The 19417-nt window shown below is 43.7% G+C and overlaps 2 protein-coding genes across 3 annotated transcripts in view; one reads left to right on the top strand and one right to left on the bottom strand.

The window, feature by feature from the left end:
• Nucleotides 1-9361, top strand: part of YAP1 (Yes1 associated transcriptional regulator) — a 101778-nt gene extending 92417 nt beyond the window's left edge. The window contains 4 exon segments of the mRNA XM_049778608.1: nucleotides 2713-2779; nucleotides 2781-2825; nucleotides 6346-6458; nucleotides 8448-9361. Of these exon segments, the coding sequence (XP_049634565.1) occupies nucleotides 2713-2779; nucleotides 2781-2825; nucleotides 6346-6458; nucleotides 8448-8686 (464 nt within the window). The 3' untranslated portion in view covers nucleotides 8687-9361.
• TMEM123 (transmembrane protein 123) overlaps nucleotides 1-19417 on the bottom strand; it is a 639759-nt gene that overhangs the window by 546629 nt on the left and 73713 nt on the right. The window lies entirely within an intron of this gene.

The following is a 19417-nucleotide window of genomic DNA, read 5'->3' as shown; positions in this document are numbered from 1 at the left end:
CAGAAGGATGGCGGTTTGAATCCTGGCATCCCATACGGTCCCGAGCCTGCCAAGAGCAATATCTATCTATCAATCTTTCTTTCTTTCTTTCTTTCTTTCTTTCTTTCTTTCTTTCTTTCTTTCTTTCTTTCTTTCTTTCTTTCTTTCTTTCTTTCTTTCTTCTTTCTTCTTTCTTTTTCTTTTCTTTCTTTCTTTCTTCTTTCTTCCTTCCTTCCTTCCTTCCTTCCTTCCTTCTTCCTTCCTTCTTCCTTCCTTCCTTCCTTCTTCCTTCCTTCCTTCCTTCCTTCCTTTCTTTTCCTTCTCTTCTTTCTTTCTTTCTTTCTTTTCTTTCTTTCTTTCTTTCTTTCTTTCTTTTCTTTCTTTCTTTCTTTCTTTCTTTCTTTCTTCTCTTTCTCTCTTTCTTTCTTCTCTTCTTTCTTCTTTCTCTCTTTCTTCTCTCTTTCTTTCTCTCTTTCTTTTCTCTTTCTCTTCTTTCTTTCTCTCTTTCTTCTCTTTTTCTCTTCTCTTTCTCTCTTCTTTCTTTCTTTCTTCTTCTTTCTTTCTTTCTTTCTTTCTTTTCTTTCTCTCTTTCTTTCTCTCTTTTCTTCTCTTTCTCTTCTCTTCTCTTCTCTTTTCTCTTTTCTCTCTTTCTTTCTTTCTTTCTTTCTTTCTTTCTTTCTTTCTTTCTTTCTTTCTTTCTTTCTTTCTTTCTTTCTTTCTTTCTTTCTTTCTTTCTTTCTTTCTTTCTTTCTTCCTTTCTCTCTCCCGCTTTCTTTCTCCCTTCCTTTCTCTCTCTTTCTTCCTTCCTCTCTTTCTCCCTTCCTTCCTTTCTCTTTCTTCCTTCCTCTCTTTCTCCCTTCCTTCCTTCCTTCCTTCCTTCCTTCCTTCCTTCCTTCCTTCCTTCCTTCCTTCCTTCCTTCCTTCCCTTCTCTTCCCCTCCCCTCCCCTTCTTTCGTTTTGGGGTCATACCCGGCAGTACTCGGGCTACTCCTGGCTCTAAGCTCAGAAATTGCCCCCACTAAGAGCAATTTCTGAGCGTAGAGCCAGGAGGAACCCGGGTGCTGCTAGGTATGACCCAAAACCAATTAAAAAAGTCATTGAGATTTAGATGTCAAAGGAGCTATTACATAAGGGTCATCCACTTTAATGTTTAAAAATAAAATAATATTAGATGTTAAAATAGTTGGGACTGGAGAACTTTAAGTAAGGCTTCTTTACCTTAATACACCCAACCTGGTTTTGCTCCCTGGCCTTCCATGTAGTCCCCCAAGCACCATGAAGTGCTGAGCCAGGAGTGACACTGCATTATCACTGGGTGGCTCCAGAATAAACAATAATAACGCTAGATGATGTAAGAACGTGAATGATCTCATCATATTTGCTATCAACAACTGTGTTGAACTGAAAACAGCTGCTGTGGTATAGTTCGAAGGCTCAAGGAAGTATACTTTTGATTTTTCGCATTTGTAACTAAAAGAAAATGCTGCGTGGGGGACCATTTAGCAGTACTGCGGGATTGAACTTGACTCGGGGCTGCATGAGAAGACCAGTGCTTTATCCCTCTGCACCAACTCTCAGAGTCACAGAGATACTGTTCTCTTCTATCCCGGGACCCACATAATGTTTCTGTCATAGTCACCTAGTTAAGAAAATGGGACTTTTAATAAGGAGAGAGTATATCCAGGAGGCATTTTCCTGAGGGAGGATTTGTTCAGGGCTGGAGCACAGAGCTGAGAGAATCTGGCTTTGTTTCCCTAGAAGCCACTGGTGACTACAAGTATTAGGACTGTGTATAGATGGGTGGGTTGGGAGGCTTTCAGGGGCAGCTGAGACTTTGGTCACTGAAAGCTAAGTAAAGGCAAAGAATGGAAGCCTGGGTGTTTGAACAGATCATGTTGTGAGCTCTGGGAGTGGGGAGCAGGGAGGAGCTGGGCGGGGGTGGCAGAAGAGGTTAGTATGTGGGGTGTGGTGGGTTGGCCAGAAGAGGGAGACAGCAAAAAACTGCCTGATGTCTGTCTCAATAAATCCCTGAGTCAGTATGACCCTCACAGCTGTCCCAACTCCACAGGCCACTGGGGTTGGTATTGCACAACCAAATGATCACAGGTTCCTATTTTATTTGTATTGTTGGTGCTAAACATTCACAAGTGTGTGAGAGTTGATGAGAAAAAAATAAAAAGTGCAAGGGAGCCAGGGAAGTGGCTCAAAGGCAGGAGTGCTTGCCTGACATGCATATTCATTCAATCCCTTGCACCCACAGGGACTGGACCTTAAGTGAATGGGACCACCAGCAACACCAAGACCTTACAGACAAAGCCACTCCAATGGTCCGGAATGGGACTGGTCCGCTCTACTGGAACAACATAATAGCAGAACCACTTTTAAGAAGGATGGTTTACTAACAGACTTGGAGTTCATGGAAAGGAGGGCTTTGGAGCAGTGTGCCATATAGTCTGAGGACTAAGCTGGGAGGGAGGGGAGATGAAGTTTCCAGTTTCCGTCAGGATGGGCTGACTTTTAACATTCACATAATTCCTTCACTAATTTGAAACTAGAACTTAGAAGCGCTTGGTTATTCTGACTGGGAAAAGTTACTAGCTTTAAAATATATATTAACACCTTCAAATTTATATATTTCTGGTTATCGTAAGGTTTTATTATTTTTAAACAATAAAATTGTTAATCCCATGAACTGATTTCCCCCTTTTCCCTTAGGAATTAGCTCTCCCGTAGCCAGTTACCAACAACTGGAGCAAGATGGAGGGACACAGATCCAGTGTCCTCTCTTGGGGATGTCTCAGAATTGAGAAAATGACGACCAACAGCTCAGATCCTTTCCTTAACAGGTCAGTAAGAAGTGATTTTGTGCCCAGTAGCTGAAGAAAATGTAGGCCTGGAGATTAATTCGTTTTGTCCTTGTAATAAGTTACTTGAACATCTGGTGTGACCCCCAACTCTGAGCTATAATAAACAAATCTCTGGGTATATTGCAGGTACAGGTCCGAAGCGGGGGGGATTACAGGCTAGCTCCTGGAAGAGGAAGCAGCTCTGCCCAAACTCATAGGGACACTCTCCAGCCCGGCACCGTCCAGTAGTTCTTCTGAATTTTAGGATGTGAAGGAACACGAATGCCTTTCTGTGATGGCAGGAGAGTGCTGCTGCTTTTACCAAGCTCAGCGTTGTACTGCAGAAATCACTGGGGAATTTGCAAGAGTGGGCACCATGAGGCCACATAACTATTTAGTTCATGGAGATAAAGCAGAAAGTTGTGCCTCTTAAAAAAAATTGCATTAGGGGCCAGAGACATAGCATAGCAGTAGGCCGTTTGCCTTGCACGCAGCCAATATAGAACGGACGGTGGTTCTAATCCTGGCATCCCATATGGTCCCCTATGCCTGCCAGGAGCAATTTCTGAGCGCAGGGCCAGGAGTAACCCTTGAGCGCAACCGGTTGTGACCCAAAAACCAAAACAACAACAACAAAATTGCATTAGGGGCTGGAGAGATAGCACGGTAGTAGGGTGTTTGCCTTGCACGCAGTCGATCCAGGATGGATGGTGGTTTGAATCTCGACATCCCATATGGTCCATTTCTGCCAGGAGTGATTTCTGAGCTCAGAGCTAGGAGTTAACCTTGAGCACTGCTGGGTGTGACCCAAAACCCCCACCCCCAAATTGAATTAATGCGAGCAGTGTTTGAAAATGCATGGTGTCAGGGTGCATTTTAGTGACTTACACAAATCTTGGCTTTCAGGCAGATCACAAAAATGTTATTATAGATGAATTTAAAAAGAAAAGAAAAAAATACTGGGCCCGGAGAGATAGCACCAGCGGCATTTGCCTTGCAAGCAGCCAATCCAGGACCAAAGGTGGTTGGTTCGATCCCGGTGTCCCATATGGTCCCCCATGCCTGCCAGGAGCTATTTCTGAGCAGACAGCCAGGAGGAAACCCCCTGAGCACCGCCGGGTTGGCCCAAAAAAAAGAAAAGAAAAAGAAAAATACTACTCAGAAACTGAGCAGGTGAAACAGGTTATATTCTCTGTCCTAGAATGCCATTTAATAATAAGGCATGAATAAGATTCATTGTTGTCTATTTATAAAACAAGGGCTTTCCCCGAGTTTTAAATACGGAACAAAAACTTTCTGGTGTGGTGTGTGTGTGTGTGTGTGAGTGTGTGTGTGTGTGTTTGTGGATTTGTTTGTTGTTATTTTTGAGGGGGGGCCAATACCTGCTCTGCTCAGGGGTTATTTCCTGACACTGCTCAGAAATCGGATGCCCAGGGAACAATATGGAATGCTAGGATTGAACCTGGGTTGGCTACACACAAGGCAAATGTCCTTCCTGCTGTACTGTCACTATGGACCCCACTTCTTTTTTTTTTTTTTGGTTTTTGGTTTTTTGGTTTTTGGGTCACACCTGGCAGCGCTCAGGGGTTACTCCTGGCTCCATGCTCAGAAATTGCTCCTGGCAGACACGGGGGACCATATGGGATACCAGGATTCGAACCGATGACCTTCTGCATGAAAGGCAAACAGCTCCATGTTATCTCTCTGGCCCGGTCCTCAAACTTTTGGAATGGGCCAGTTTACTGTTCTTCTGACCATTGGAGGGCTGGACTATAGTAAAACAAAAACTATGAACAAATTCCTATGCACACTGCATATATTTATATTTTGAAGTGAAGAAAGAAAAAATGGGAACAAATACAATGTGGCCCTTAGGCCATAGTTTGAGGAACAACTGCGCTATACTGTCTCTCAGCCCCACCATTCATTTTTGGGCGGAGGGGCACACCCAGCTTGCTGCTCAGGGGTTACTCCTGGCTATCTGCTCAGAATAGCGTCCTGGCAGACACGGGGGCCATATGGGACACCAGGATTCGAACCAACCACCTTCGGTTCTGGATCGGCTGCTTGCAAGGCAAACGCCGCTGAGCTATCTCTCCAGGCCCTCCACCATTCATTTTTAAATAACACACTGAAGGAATTCTTTAGGGGCTGCAGAGATGGCTTTACAGGCTGGAATACATGCTTTGCATGCGTGAGGCCTAGATTTGCCCCTGGCACTGCATGAGTTCTTCCCACTGCTCTCAAGGATCACTCCTGGTAGTGGTTGGGGACCTGATGGGATGCCTGGTGTTGCACTTAAAAAATAAAAGACATTGATTAGGAAAGAAACAGAGCTTCAACCTTGGACAGATGTATTAAAGGTGTTTTTAAAACTTCATCCTTTTTCTTTTTAAGTTTCATGTAAGCCAAACTACTATCGGAATGTATGAGCCTGCCATGGGGAAAGAACATTGGTCAGCCACCATTAGAACAGCATTTGATTTTGTACATTTTGCTACCTGATTTTCTAGACTTAATAGAACTTCAGATTTTATCGCTACTACCAGCTAGTTATGTGTGTTATGAGAAAAGTTCTGCTTATAACAGTTATATACTGATATTTGCCTAGCTTTTATGTAAATCCCGAAATGTTTTCCTTTATCCTAAAGCAAAGATTTGTCTTGGCACATGTTTTACTCAAGGTGTGTGCCATGTCATTTTGCTGTTTTTAAGTGGCTTTTTTTTTTTTTGGTTTTCGGGTCACACCTGGCAGCACTCAGGTTCCTCCTGGCTCTATGCTCAGAAATCGCTCCTGGCAGGCTCGGGGAACCAAATGGAATGCTGATGTTTGAACCACCGTCCTTCTGTATGCAAGGCAAACGCCCTACCTCCATGCTATGTCTCTGGCCTGTTTTGTTTTGTTTTGTTTTCCCTTTTCTTCCAGGCTTTAATGCTGGGATGTTTGGGCACCACCCCAACCCTTATACCTTCCCGGAAATAAGGACCTCGAACAGACTGGCAGTGATTTGTCTACAGGCCCAGTCAATGCTGAATTCTGCTGTTTTGCTTTGGGTTGATTTTTCCCTTGGCCAAAACCCTGCCTAAGAGCTGGGCCTCAAGCCTAAATCGCCTAAATCACCGAGGACTCGTCTTAGCCCCCACCTGGGTTTGTTTTCCCTCAGGCTTCTGCTTCCAGCCCTTGGTGAATCAATACTTTGACCCACATTAGCTGTGTACACCCCTCTCCCTGTTGTTAACTGTGTACATAGACCCCCGTCTGCTGATATTAGTGACATTCCAGAGAATGTAGCATCTGGGATGAGAAGAAATGGAGCTTCTTTCTTCTTAGCCCATCTTACCACCAAGACCAGAATCTTAGGAGTGAGTCTGGGCTTCACTTAGGACTGACTCGTGCTAGAGCAGTTCCTCCGCACTCCATCGGGATCCGAATCAGTGCCAGGAGTGCGGACTAGTCCTCTTCGAGAATCCTGCCGCTTTCTCAGCACACTGAACCTGTTTTTGCTATGGTTCTTTGCAGTGGCACCTACCACTCCCGGGATGAGAGCACAGACAGCGGGCTGAGCATGAGCAGCTACAGTGTCCCACGCACCCCAGACGACTTCTTGAACAGTGTGGACGAGATGGATACAGGTCGGTGTGGATCCTGCTTCCAAACTTCATTTGGTCTCCAGGTCTAAGAAGCTGTTGTGAGCAAAAGGTTATACAGAAGAACACAGTTGAAATCCGAGTAGCTTCAGTTCAGAACGAGTCAGCTTCTTCTTTACTGTGTGGAAATTGGCAAGTTCAGTACCCTCCCCCCAGCATGGTTCTCTGAACTCTGTTTGAAGCAAAATGGTTAGCATGACTTACTTTAGCATTCTAGATGCTTGAGGTGGGGACTGGAGAGATAGAACAGCAGGTGAGGCACTTTCTTTGCATTCGCTCAACCCTGGTTCAATTCCTGTCATTCCCTAAGGTCCCCCAACCCCCAAGAACTGCCAGGAGTGAGCTATAAAGACTGCTGTGGTTGTGGCTCACTTCCCTCTCTTCACCCTACCCCCCCAGATAATTAACCAGACAATTGTAGGCTTGGTTAGGAGTTTCGTTAAGAGCCTGTTCTCTTTTCAGAGAGATTTCATATATGAGTCAGTGTCTATTTTTCTTCTCTGAGGATTTTTTGGATCAACTTAGATGTCACAGGACTTAGAAAATCATCTAAAAGGTTAAGTGGTGGATTCCACCTGTTAAAGTAGCTTTGCTACAAGGGTCCTGAGGGAGCTGAGATGTGCGTGCCTGGCTGTGGAGTTCTGATAAACATTCCCAGAACCTCCCTCCTGGCTCCCGTGCCATTTGTTGATCACTCTGGCATCTCACAGGGCATGAATGATCAGGGAAACAAATGGGCTCACCATGTTAGCTGCTTCTGTGGTGGACAGCTCTGACACTATTTGGCCAGTCTCCTTGCCAAATTCGTGACATCTCCTTTCTGCTTTTCTAAATCTTAAATATCGTTAGAAGACAAACTCAGCTTATTCAGAGCTTCTTATCCCCAGTTTCTTTTCTGTACTCTCCTGTAGTATTTCATTATAAAAGGTTATTTTTCCTGTAAACATGGTCTATTCAGGCTTTAGTAGTATTAATTTTCTATTTCTTTTTTACTCCTGTTCTTGGTTTTTGGGTCATACACAACAGTACTCGGTGCTAACTCTTGGCTCTGAGCTCAGAAGTTGTTAATCCTGGCAGTGCTCAGGGCACCCATGTAAGGTGCTGGGGATCAAACCCAGGTTGACTATGTGCAAGGCATGTGCCCTCCCCTCTGTACTATTGCTCTGGCCCCAAGGAGTGTTAATGTTTTTTATTTTATTTTATTTTAATTAATTTATTTATTTATTTTGGTTTTTGGGCCACACCCAGCAGTGCTCAGGGGTTACTCCTGGCTGTCTGCTCAGAAATAGCTCCTGGCAGGCACGGGGGACCATATGGGACACTGGGATTCGAACCAACCACCTTTGGTGCTGGATCGGCTGCTTGCAAGGCAAACGCCGCTGTGCTATTTCTCTGGGCCCGTGTTAATGTTTTTTAAAATCCTGGTGCAGCTAAGGTTCTTGTCAGCTGGAAAAACATTAAAAAAGAAAAACCTAGCAAGATGGGTTTATGCAAGCATGTCTGGAGACTATATTTTGCTTATTTTTTTTATTCTGAATAACTAAGGTAGACTGATACAGTTCTTTTGCTTTAGTATTTCCCCCAAAGTATTATGAAGGATTAGCCAGGTTGATACTTCTGGAGAAGTAACAGGTGATGTTGTGATTTATTGTACTTGTTCTTTCTCTTTGTGATTTATAAATTTTCAAGGAGTTCCATCCCCACGCACACCCTTTACCATGTTCCTCTTCAGGTTTTTTGATCACTATCTGAACAATGCTGGAGCAAAAGTAAACTAGTGATAAGTCAAGTTTAAAAAAGAAAGTTTCTGTAAACATGAGATTATTTGTGGGTGGCTGGGCTGGAATCAGTTCTGAACCTTGGTCTGGGAGGTCCATATGCTTCCTTCCCTGCTACTGCTGTGCTGGGTGGCAGGGCCCCCCCAGCAGCCTTTCTGGAAGGACCTCACTTACGGTCTCCCTTGGTTCCCTCTAGGTGATACTATCAACCAAAGTACCCTGCCCTCACAGCAAAACCGCTTCCCAGACTACCTGGAAGCCATTCCAGGAACAAATGTGGACCTTGGCACTCTGGAGGGAGATGGAATGAACATAGAAGGAGAGGAGCTGATGCCCAGCCTTCAGGAAGCTCTGAGTTCCGACATCCTTAATGACATGGAATCTGTGCTGGCAGCCACTAAGCTAGATAAAGAAAGCTTTCTCACATGGTTATAGAGTCCTCGGGTAGACTGCACTCTTAACTGTGACAGAGCTAAGGAAATAAGACACATGCACCTGAAACTCCCAAAGAGCCAGTTGCACTATTCTGGCTCCTGCAGAAAGAAGCAGACGAACAAACTTCCAGCAAGATTCTTTCATCCACTCTTTTGCTCTTCCTTGTCCATTGCTGCTGTTAATATATTGCTGACCTCTTTCATAGTTGGCTCTAAAGAATCAAACTCCCCCCCCCCTTTTGTTTCTTTTGCTATTTTAACTACTGTTGGTTTGGGGGGCAAGGAGAAGTGAGCCTGTGTGGCGATGGTGCCATTTCTTCTGCCCAGTTAGGTGGTTATCGATCATTTAACTCCATCCTCAAACCTGGAAGCCACGTGCTTCCTTCCAGTCACAGCATTGAGTTTGTTCAAATCCTTTTCTCTTCATCTGCCTTTGGCCAGTGCAAAACATTACTTACTGGTCTGACAAGCCAAAAGATGTTGTATCTGATATTAACTTCTTAATTCTGAGTCTAAGAGATAGCTGAAGCCACAGCTGAAGACTGTTTTACTTTCAGTATTTTTTTCCTCCTCGTGCTATCATTAGTCACATAGTGACCTTGATTTTATTTTAGAAGCTTAAGGCATGAGGCAGTTTTCAATAGAAATATATTAATTATTGCCACATATTCTAGTATAGGTTTTGGTGGGGTTTTTTTTTGTGGGTTTGTTTCTTTTGTTTTGGTTGGACTTTGTTTTGTTTGTTTTTGTTTTGTTTTTTCGTTTTTGTTTTTCAGAACCCAGACAAATGATCATAGTGAGTCTGTTCATAGTTGTAGCTTGGAACATTACTGTAGATCCTTCGGTTAAAAATCTACATCCTGATTTTTTTTAACCATCTTATTTAAATCTTGATTATCTGCTCTCCATATATACCTACACACACTTATAATGTTTATGCTAGTGTGATAGCAGAATGTATTTTTTTTTAAGTTTTCCCTATGTTCCAATTTATTTTAAAATGGTAGCTTTGAATGTATGCATTTAGAATACATGATTAGTAGTTTATACTTCAGACATAGTTTCAATCAAGTTGGGGCAGTCCGCGATGGTTGAGTTAGTTTAATGTGAAAAGGACCTGTTACAGTGATTATTGCCTAGAGCAGTACTGTAGCCCTCTGGGCACACAATAGTATCTGATTGGGGAAAAACAACCAGAAATGGCTTTGTTTTCCCCTTGTTACTCCCTTAAACTAAAGTCTTGATGGGAAATCACTGAGTAGGTTTATGATGTCTATAGCAGGAATACGCTTTATATAGTGGTTTTACCTCTCTTTAGTTAGCTTTTAAAGCTACGGTTGCCTTAAATTTGGAAGTAAATCTTAGCTCTCTAGATCTTCTTTGTAATAATGACATTAAAACCTAAATGAAATATTGCCTTCAAGATTGTTCTTACTTGCTCCTATGAATTGATCCTGAGCAATAGATAGAAACACTCTAAGGTCTCAGTTAGTTGGTGAAGTGATCAGATTCATAAATGTATATTGATAGTTGAATTTAGCAAAGACATAGAGATGATCATGATTATATGTTTATTTTTACAGGAAGAGATATAACTAGAGTATGTTTCTACAGGAATAATAATGGTTTCCAAAGAGTATTTTTTAAAGGAACAAAATGAACATGAATCAACTCTTCAGTATAAGCTATGAAAAAATGTAATGTTGGTTATGAGTTACAGTAGTACCAGCTAGCCACCTCTATGATTAAGGGTCTTTCATTGTTTCTAGAATAAACCCTTATTTTCAAGGGTTTGTAACAGACATACCTTCTTAGCTAGAACTTGTGTGAAATGCCCCTGCTTAGGCAGTTGGTAGTGGGTTTTTGTTGTGGTTGTTACTCATTTTAAATGCAGAATGAAAGTATTTGACCCTTTACCCTTGAGAAAAGTTTTTAAATGTTTCAATATTCAAAACAGTGCTATCATGTTCTGTGCCATGATTTCATAGGTCAATCATGATGAGTGTGAGGTTTTTATTTTTTTAAAACCATAGAAAGATTAAATCTTGAATTAAGTCTGGGGGGAAAGCCCACTATTCAGATGCATTGTTTTGTTTTGTTTTGTTTTGTTTCTAGCAATAATTAAATTCTACCCAGAATGCATAGTTGAGTATGTGAATGATATAGTATGTTGGTTTTTTATGTGCAGAAGATCTGAAGGAGTCCTCAGTCTGTCCATAGGCCACACTTCATGACAACACATGTCTCTGTATCATCAGAGCTTTTCAGGAGAGAGGGCAGGGAAGGGATGGAAAGATCTTGTGGGGCCCCGGTAGAGAAATTGATAAGCTTTTCCCCCCATTAAGACATGCTTTATCCTGCTATCATTAAAGACAGTTGTTCCTAACGTTTCAACCACTTCAAGACCCCACGAAACAGGAATATGGAATTCTTCATTTCCTCCTGACTTTGGGTTCCCCAGTTCTGCCTCAGTGCTGTGGCCAGACTCTGGGGCAGATACTCACTTTGCCCTTGCTGTGCCTTCTGCATGAAGACCTGGAGCCATGTTCCTCTTACTATTGGAATGGAAGCCTCAGTGTGGTCTTCCTTGTCTGATGTCCTGGTTCCTAATGTAAAAAAGTGTTTTAACTGCTTGGTTGTATTGGGTTGGAATAAGGTTTTAACTGGGTATTCTTGAATTGCTTTTACAATAAACCAGTTTTATAATCTTTAATTTTATCAGCTTTTTACACTTGTGTTCTTTCCAGATAGGGCCTCGGGCCTCTTAGAACTTCTTCAGGTTGATGGAACAAAGTGATTTGGGTTTCATATTTCTATTGTCTTAACTATTTCTTAAATACAGGAATTGACTTTATACAGTTAATGTTGCTGTTCATAGTACTCACATTCAATAGATGCATTCATGTGGAGCCCCTGCCGAAAGACTAAAAGATAAGCTGTCAGTTGTGTGATTCATGATTCATCCCAATCGGTGTTGAAACTTCAGCGTGGAGCCAGTGCCTCCGATGACCAAGTGCCTGGGTGAGATGTATCTTCCACGGGCTGCGTTAGAGGATTTGTAGGTGTGCCTATCTTAACAATTGTTTTCTGTATAATGAAGAAATTATCCTTCACATTTTAAATGTTTTATATTAGAGATTTCTTTAATGCACAGTTGTCAGTCACATACATATACATCTATATCTATCTATATATATATACACACACACATATATATACTATCAAATGTTACCTTTTTATTTTAGCTTTAAGAGTATGTTAGGGTACTTATATAAATTGTTACATCATTTTTTCTTGTGTAATGCCTTTTTTTAATGTGGTTAAAATATATTCTTTCCTTAAACTCTTCTTTGTTGTTTTTAACAATTTATATTTAAAACTTTTATTTACATCTTACTGGTCTAATACAACAAAGGCTCATAATAAAAGAAAATAAAAAGTGATTGTAGTAATAACTGACTGTTAGTTTGGCATCTCGAACTTTTGAAATGCAGGGACAGTGCTTTGGACTTACTGCTTTGTTCTCAGCATAAATCATCTCTGCCAGCGGAAGTAAGAGGCACAATATGTATGTTTCATTCTTGAATCACATCATGACATGAATCAGCACAGAAAAAAACGTAAGAACATAACATACCCTTTCAAATGGCTCATATAGGACCCAAGAGAGTGTATAGGAATTAAAAGTGGTTGCCTTGCACAGGGCCATCCCTGGTTTAGTTCCTGACACCACATATGATTACTTCTTAAAGCACAGCCTGGAGTAATCCTTGAGTGCAGGGTCCTGAGTAAACCAACCCTGAGCACATCCAAGTATGGCCTAAAAATGCAAATAACCTTTAGTTGATTTAGTGTTGTTTTTTTTTTTTTTTTTTTCAGAATATTCTCTTGTGGTCTCCCAAATCCACCCAGTGAAATTTGCTGCTGTTTCAGTTACAAAGTTAAGTGTATATCTTGGACTTTGAATAAGAAACAGATATGGTCATGAAATTTTATTTCTAGCTTTTTGTGCAGTTGCTGACCTATCATTATTGTGGTAAGTCAGATTGGAATTGGTTTCTACTTTGCTGTGATTTTCTTCGTCATTCCCCCCACCCCTCCATAGTAGTAGAGCTTTTTTTTTTTTTTTTTTTTTTTTTTTTGGTTTTTGGGTCACACCTGGCGGTGCTCAGGGGTTACTCCTGGCTGTCTGCTCAGAAATAGCTCCTGGCAGGCACGGGGGACCATATGGGACACCGGGATTCGAACCAACCACCTTAGGTTCTGGATTGGCTGCTTGCAAGGCAAGCACCGCTGTGCTGTCTCTCCGGGCTCCGGCCCAAGAACTCTTAATATTGCGAAGCTTGAGAGATTTTTGTTTACCATCACTTATTGAGTGACATCAAGTCCAGTAAGAGTCTCTTCATCCTGACTCCTGCGTGCATGCTGATGCCATCCTCCCCCTTGGCCATCAGTGTTCACAGAGTATTTGTATAGGAGGTTGATTTGCATTTGGGAAGAGCCTCTGCAGAGAAGGTCCTTGTAGATGTTTTGAGACTGGGCTAGTGCTGTAGATCAGAACCTGCTGTCAAAGTTTGGACTGTGTTAGATGAACTGCCCACTTGGGTGAAACTTCCCAAGCAGTACCTCAGCACTCACAAAGGGTTCCGTCTGCCAGAGCAGCCCCTGTCCTGGACATCTGAGGCCCTGAGCCGCTGTCTGTCCTCTTGAAAATCCACCTTTCTGAACTGTCTCCTCTCTTACTTATTAGACCCTGGGTTTAATTCTAGCGGCACAAAAACAGTCAAAAGGAAGCAAGCCTATCTGGCACTTGGAATATTACTGTTTTTTAAATGAAAATATGGAGGGTTTTGAGAGGTTGTTCAAAGTGCTACGTGATCTTCCCCACCCCAGCCCACCATCAGGCATATCCCCACCTATACTCTTCCTTCTCTCCTCCTCCCCCCAAAAAGTAAAACCTTGGAAAGTTAGTAATTGGAAATTGATACTGGTTTATAGTGACTATGCCCTTGATTCTTAGGGGAATTTCTCTGGAGCAAGAGAGAAAGCAAGAGAAAACCGGTATCATCAAGCAAGGATTCCCTTAGGTAACATACACCTGGTAAAATGAGCCGTGAGCCTCACTAGCCAGGGGAAAAAGTGGACCTGAGATTTAGTTGTCTTTTATCATCCAAGCTATGAACAACATGTAGCTCTTCTGTATTTTAGGCCAAAGGACTTTCTGGAATTTTTCAGTGAGATTTGCAGATCAGCTTGAGCCCATGCATTGACCATGTCTGTGGGGCGAGTATGTTCTCACCAGCTCAGAGCTCCCTGGTGAAGGTACTTGGTTGAGAATGTAGAATGGCAGGCTCTAGCCAAATCAGGACTCTGGTTAAGAAAGCTTAACACTGACTTGAATTAAAATCAACCAGAGCCAAATCCTTACTACTGTTGAAAAACCAATAAAGTAAAATTCTCAAGGCCTGAACATTTTGGAAGCAGTGTGTTTTCTGCTAAACTTGCTGATTTCACAAACCTTTCCATTCAAGGTGAGGTCCCTCCTCCATCACCAACAGCTGAAGATTTTGAGTCTTTTTTTAAAATGATGTACAGTGTGAAAAATTCTATACTTTACATAACCTTCAACATTGGTTGTAAGATTCACCACAGATGTTAATTTTCTTTCAAAACAATTTTGATTTATTTTCTCCACTGTAATATTTCTCAGTGCCATTTGTTCAGACTTAAATTGCTGCTGAGTCACATTTCCATTTGAGTCTGTCTTGGTCTCTTGGCCGTATGCATGGTTCCAACTTGACTGCCTTCCTCTCATTAGCATGTGACCCGCTTTTTGCTGTTTCAAGCATGCTGCTTTCAGTAATGAAAACTATTTTCATATTCTATAATTATCAAAGCACATCTATCTTAGACCGTATTCTACCAGGTAGGGCTGTCACCCTAAACTAGTTACTGCTTCAAATGGAGGTGAGGCTATCCACTGAGGGTGGGACATGTTAGTACAGGTGGAGGAGCACAGAGCCCTTAATACCATGTACCAGGCTAACATGTTGATTAAGTCCTACAGTGCTTGTGGCTTTTTGATTCTCAACTTACCTGCTCCACGCCCAGCTCTAGCAGGACTCTGCTAGCTTAACACCTTGGGTCCATTCCATTTTCCCCAAAGATCATGTGGACTTGAGTTAAACAGACTGTCTTGTAATCGCCTAGAGTTAAGTAGCAAGTGCTGGTTATTTTCTCACATGGTTTAAAGAAAACAGAAGCCTCTAATGAGCTGGGTCATAGTTCACAGTGACCCCTGAAGGTATGCAGGAGCTCACTTCCTCCTGGGGTGACCAGGGACTGCTCTATTGCTCTGCAGTAGGTGTACAAGAGGCAAAAAACAAAACAACTGGGAGTGTGTAAGAATGCGAAGTGCTTCCTGCAGGTGTGGGTGGAATTGACATCTCCCACAAGTGTTTGAGCATCTAGTTCTGTACTCTGGGAGGCTGTGAGGAATAGAACCCGCAGATCTGCCCTAATGGTGTCCCTTTAGTAACCAGGACCTGCTAATGACAGTACTGTGGATTGCCATCACCTAGAATACTGGCTGAGGTGACATGACCAAACTTGATCTCAACCAGAGACGGGTGGGCTCTGTCCTGAGGGGTCCTCTCGGACTTCCAGACTCAGGAGGGCTGATTGGCCTTCAAGAAGACTAAAAGAACATGTCAAGGGAAAGTAAACCTTCAGAGAAGTTGGTCTCAGAGAAATGACCCTTTCCTTTGTTCTTCGCTACATGAGGCCTGAATTTCAGGGTGAGAAGTCAGTAGCCTGGTAGCTGGCATGTCTGTAGAGGTCTCTTAGATGAATGATCCTCGGAGAAGTTCTTTACTGTTCAGGCTATCAAACCATGTGTGAAAGAAATGGTTGAATTCACTGAAGCATTACACCAATTGGCTGGACTCACAAGTGGAGAGAGATCTCTGCCTTTGGCTCCTCATGGTTCTTCCACTGACGAAGAGGGGCTAGGTTCAGTTCCCTGGCACTGTGATCAGACCTGTGTACCTCAGCATCACACCAGAGCATCCATGACTGGTGTTAGCCTGCCAGGCCTGATTTGGGGTCAGGAGATTCCATGCTTGTGGAATGTGCCCTTGAGAAAGACTGTGGAGAAATCCTTTCCTGCAAGGAAGCATGTCTGTTATATTGTGTCCCCTGCCCCAGTTGTTCCTCCAGAGATGGGTCAGAAGGCCAAGCTAAATCTAAGAAGACAGTTTTTAGAGGGAATGTGACACCTTCAGAGATTTGGGCAACTGCCCCGGAGAGATGGTTACTCATCCCTGGGCATGGCACCCACCAGGTACTAGAACCAGGTGCCCTGTTGATAATGGAGTTGGAGCAGTGAACAGAACGAAGTGGCCACAGGAAGAGGAGAAAGAAGGTGGGATGGAGGGAGAAGTGTGGGGAAGTCAGACCAAAATGATGGCGGCTGGAGGCAGCTTTGTGGTGGTGCTGGGACCCCAGGCTTAATCCCCTGCTGCATTTCTGGCACCACCACAGCATGTATCCATACCTCAGGCTTGGACAACAAAACCAAATGTGACTCTCCAGTCATCTCACCAACCACGTAGTGATGGGTTAGGGTGGGCATAATGAATATAAATCAAAATGCAATCAGTAGATGTTTGTGAATAGGAAAGTACCTCGTCTCCCCTTGAAGTAAATAATGCTACCTGCCTCCAAATTATGGTCACTGCTTGGTTACTCCTTGCTTGTCACTTGGATCTCCAGTGTAGCAGTGCTCGTAAAACAAGCAGGGTACCCAGTAAGGGCCACATAGGACAGGAGTAGTGCATGACTCCTATACAATTGAATAAAAATTCAGTCCCTGTACTGTGCCACAGAGAGTGAAGAGACTTGTTTTCCTGCCATGTTTGGATGCAGAGCAAAGCCCGTTGGAACATACCTGTGAGTGGTTAAAAAGTCAGGTCCTATGCCTCCCACACACTCTGGTTTAAGATCATAAGCTTTCAGGAGAAAGTTGGCAATGGTTGTTTCCATCTCTAACAAACTTGACCTCGTTTCTCCACTGACTGGTTTAAATGGGCCAAAACACCATGTGGATCTGATTAGTGTTTCACATCTTGCTTCTGATGTGCTGGGGGGCTCAGAGGAGGGGCCAAGCTGCCAGTCAGGTATACCTGATGGCTTCTATTGAGGGAAAGGCCAAGCTAGTTGAGCCAAAAGTGTCAGTCTATTGTTTTGTGGTTTTTGTTTTTTAACTAAAAGAAAACTGGGCCGGAGAGAAAAACAGCAGAAAAGGCTTTTGCCTTACACATTGGCTTATCTGGGTTCCATACCGGCATCCCATTTGGTCCCCCGAGCCATCCTAGAAGTAATTCCTGAGTGCAGAGCCAGAAATAACTCCTGAGAACTGCTGAGTGTGGCCCAAAAATTGAAACAACAACAACAAAAAAAAAGCTCCAGGTGGTGAGGTGTTTGCCTTGCATATGAGCAGTCCTGGTTCAAATCCCCAAATCCATTTCTCCTCAGCACAAAGCTTCCAGCCTTTAGCTGGAACAAAATCCAAAACAGAAAAAGCCACCTACGAAGCCAAAGAGTCAAGCATGAAAGCCCCTGCTAACTTGGCTACAGGGCTGTGGTTCCATGCCTGTGAAGCTGTGCGGTGCCCTTCGTGGACACTGACAAGATGATCAAGGTCCTCTCCTGGCCTGGGAGCAGAAACATGCCCTGTCTTGTTAGAAATGCAGCCGAGGGTGGAATAGTTCCAGGGCCTGTTTCATGCGGGTGTATATTCCCTCAGACTTTCTGGCTGGCTCTTAGTGAAACCTGCACCTTGCATTTGGTTCAAGAAACCAATCTCAGCTGGGGGGCTTGGGGGACAAAGGAATCCAGCTGTGCCTCTCCAGCTGACAGCCAGTTGTGCCATCTAGCCAGAGATGCCTGCAGGCTCTTTCATCTGGGACAAGCCCACATAGGTGGGTGAGGTAGGCAACACCCCTGCCAATGGATGCCAGTTGGTCCAACCTGCCCATCTGCTAACCTTCGCCAGTCTGTGCCACTAGTCAGCACCAGTCTTCTGTTCGCTACCAGTACATGCCAGTCAGTATCAGCCCATGGTATAACAACCAGTACCAAGTACCAGTATACAGTCCATGAACACCAGTGTCAGCTGTCACCAGTCAGTCTTTGCTCACCTCTGTTAAGACATACCAGGTCTGCCATTCACCTTCAGTCTGGACAGATAGCACCAGTCTTCTATGGGCATTTCAGTGCATCCAGTCTATGTAGCTGGTGTCAGCCAATGCACCATGTGCCAACCCACTCACCAACACCAGTGCTAGCTTATGCCAATCTGTACTGGCCAGCACTAGTATTTATTGGTTACTGCCAGTCAATGCCAAACCATGCCAGTTGATACCAGTTTATGGCAGATGATGCAGGTCAGTGCAGATCTGTTGTTCGTGCTGACCTGGTCAGCTGGTACCTGTCAGTACCAGTCTTGGTCATTTGTGCCAGACTGACAGCTGATGCAATCCCATGCCAATATGTTCCAGCCTATGCCAGTTGATATCAACTGGCACCACTCCCTGTCAATCTACCAGCTCAAGCCAATGAGCTCTAGCCTGTGCCAACCCACCAGTGGATGCCAACATCAATACTAGCTCATGCCAATTTGATGAAGCTCATGCTGCTTCACACCCATCTCTACTACTGGTACCACTCAGTGGCAGTCTAGCTACAAGCCATTCTCTGCCAGTCAGTACCAGCCAGTGCCAGCTTGTCCCAGATTATCAGTTTATGCTGGTTCATACCAATCTGTGTCCACCCATGGCAGTATATCCAATTTGTGGCACTCCATACCCATTTCTTTTTTTCTTTTTTTTTCTTTTTTTTTGGTTTTTGGGCCACACCCGTTTGACGCTCAGGGGTTACTCCTGGTTATGAGCTCAGAAATCGCCCCTGGCTTGGGGAGACCATATGGGACGCCGGGGGATCGAACCGCGGTCCGTCCTACGCTAGCGCTTGTAAGGCAGACACCTTACCTCTAGCGCCACCTTCCCGGCCCCTCCATACCCATTTCTTATCAGTTCATGCCATGCCATCTGTTGCTAGTAGATGCCAGACAATTCCAGTTGGTGCTGGCCCATTGCTAGTTTAAGCCCTTGCTAACCTGTGTCAGTCTGTACCAGCCAATGCCAGTCAATGCAGATCTGTTATCCAGTGCCAGCTCATAGAAGTCGATTCCAGACTACCTGTGCATGGCAGTTGATACTAATTCATGATACTCTGTTCATTTCAATCAAGTAATGCCAGTTAATGCTAATCTCTGAAAGTCCCTGCCAGTCAGAATAAACCAGTGCCAATGTGTACCTCAGCACCAGCTTTTGCTAACCCGTGCCAATTTGTGCCAGTTGGTACCAGCCTATGCCAGTCAGTTCATCTCTAAAAATAGTGAAACATCAAAATTAGGGAGCCTGGAGCAGTAGTGCATCCCCAAAAACAAACACACTAAAATACTCCCCAGCGATCTAAGCTCTCAAAGGCCTTGAGTGATTTCCTTCACAGTTTAGCAAGGAATTTCTAGCACCTGCTCTTCCGCAGGCAGAGCACAGACTGGGCTGCATTGTGCATTGTGAGGTGGACTGTAAATGGCGCTGGTGAGGTCAGGTCCCAAGGTGTAGAAGTCACTGGTGAGGTCGGATCCCAGATGAGTAGAGCATTCACA

Source organism: Suncus etruscus, chromosome 8, assembly GCF_024139225.1.
Source record: "Suncus etruscus isolate mSunEtr1 chromosome 8, mSunEtr1.pri.cur, whole genome shotgun sequence".
In the NCBI taxonomy this organism is placed as follows: Eukaryota; Metazoa; Chordata; class Mammalia; order Eulipotyphla; family Soricidae; genus Suncus; species Suncus etruscus.
The sequence above is the reverse complement of the archived record's forward strand: the minus strand, read 5'-3'. Positions and strand labels throughout refer to the sequence as shown.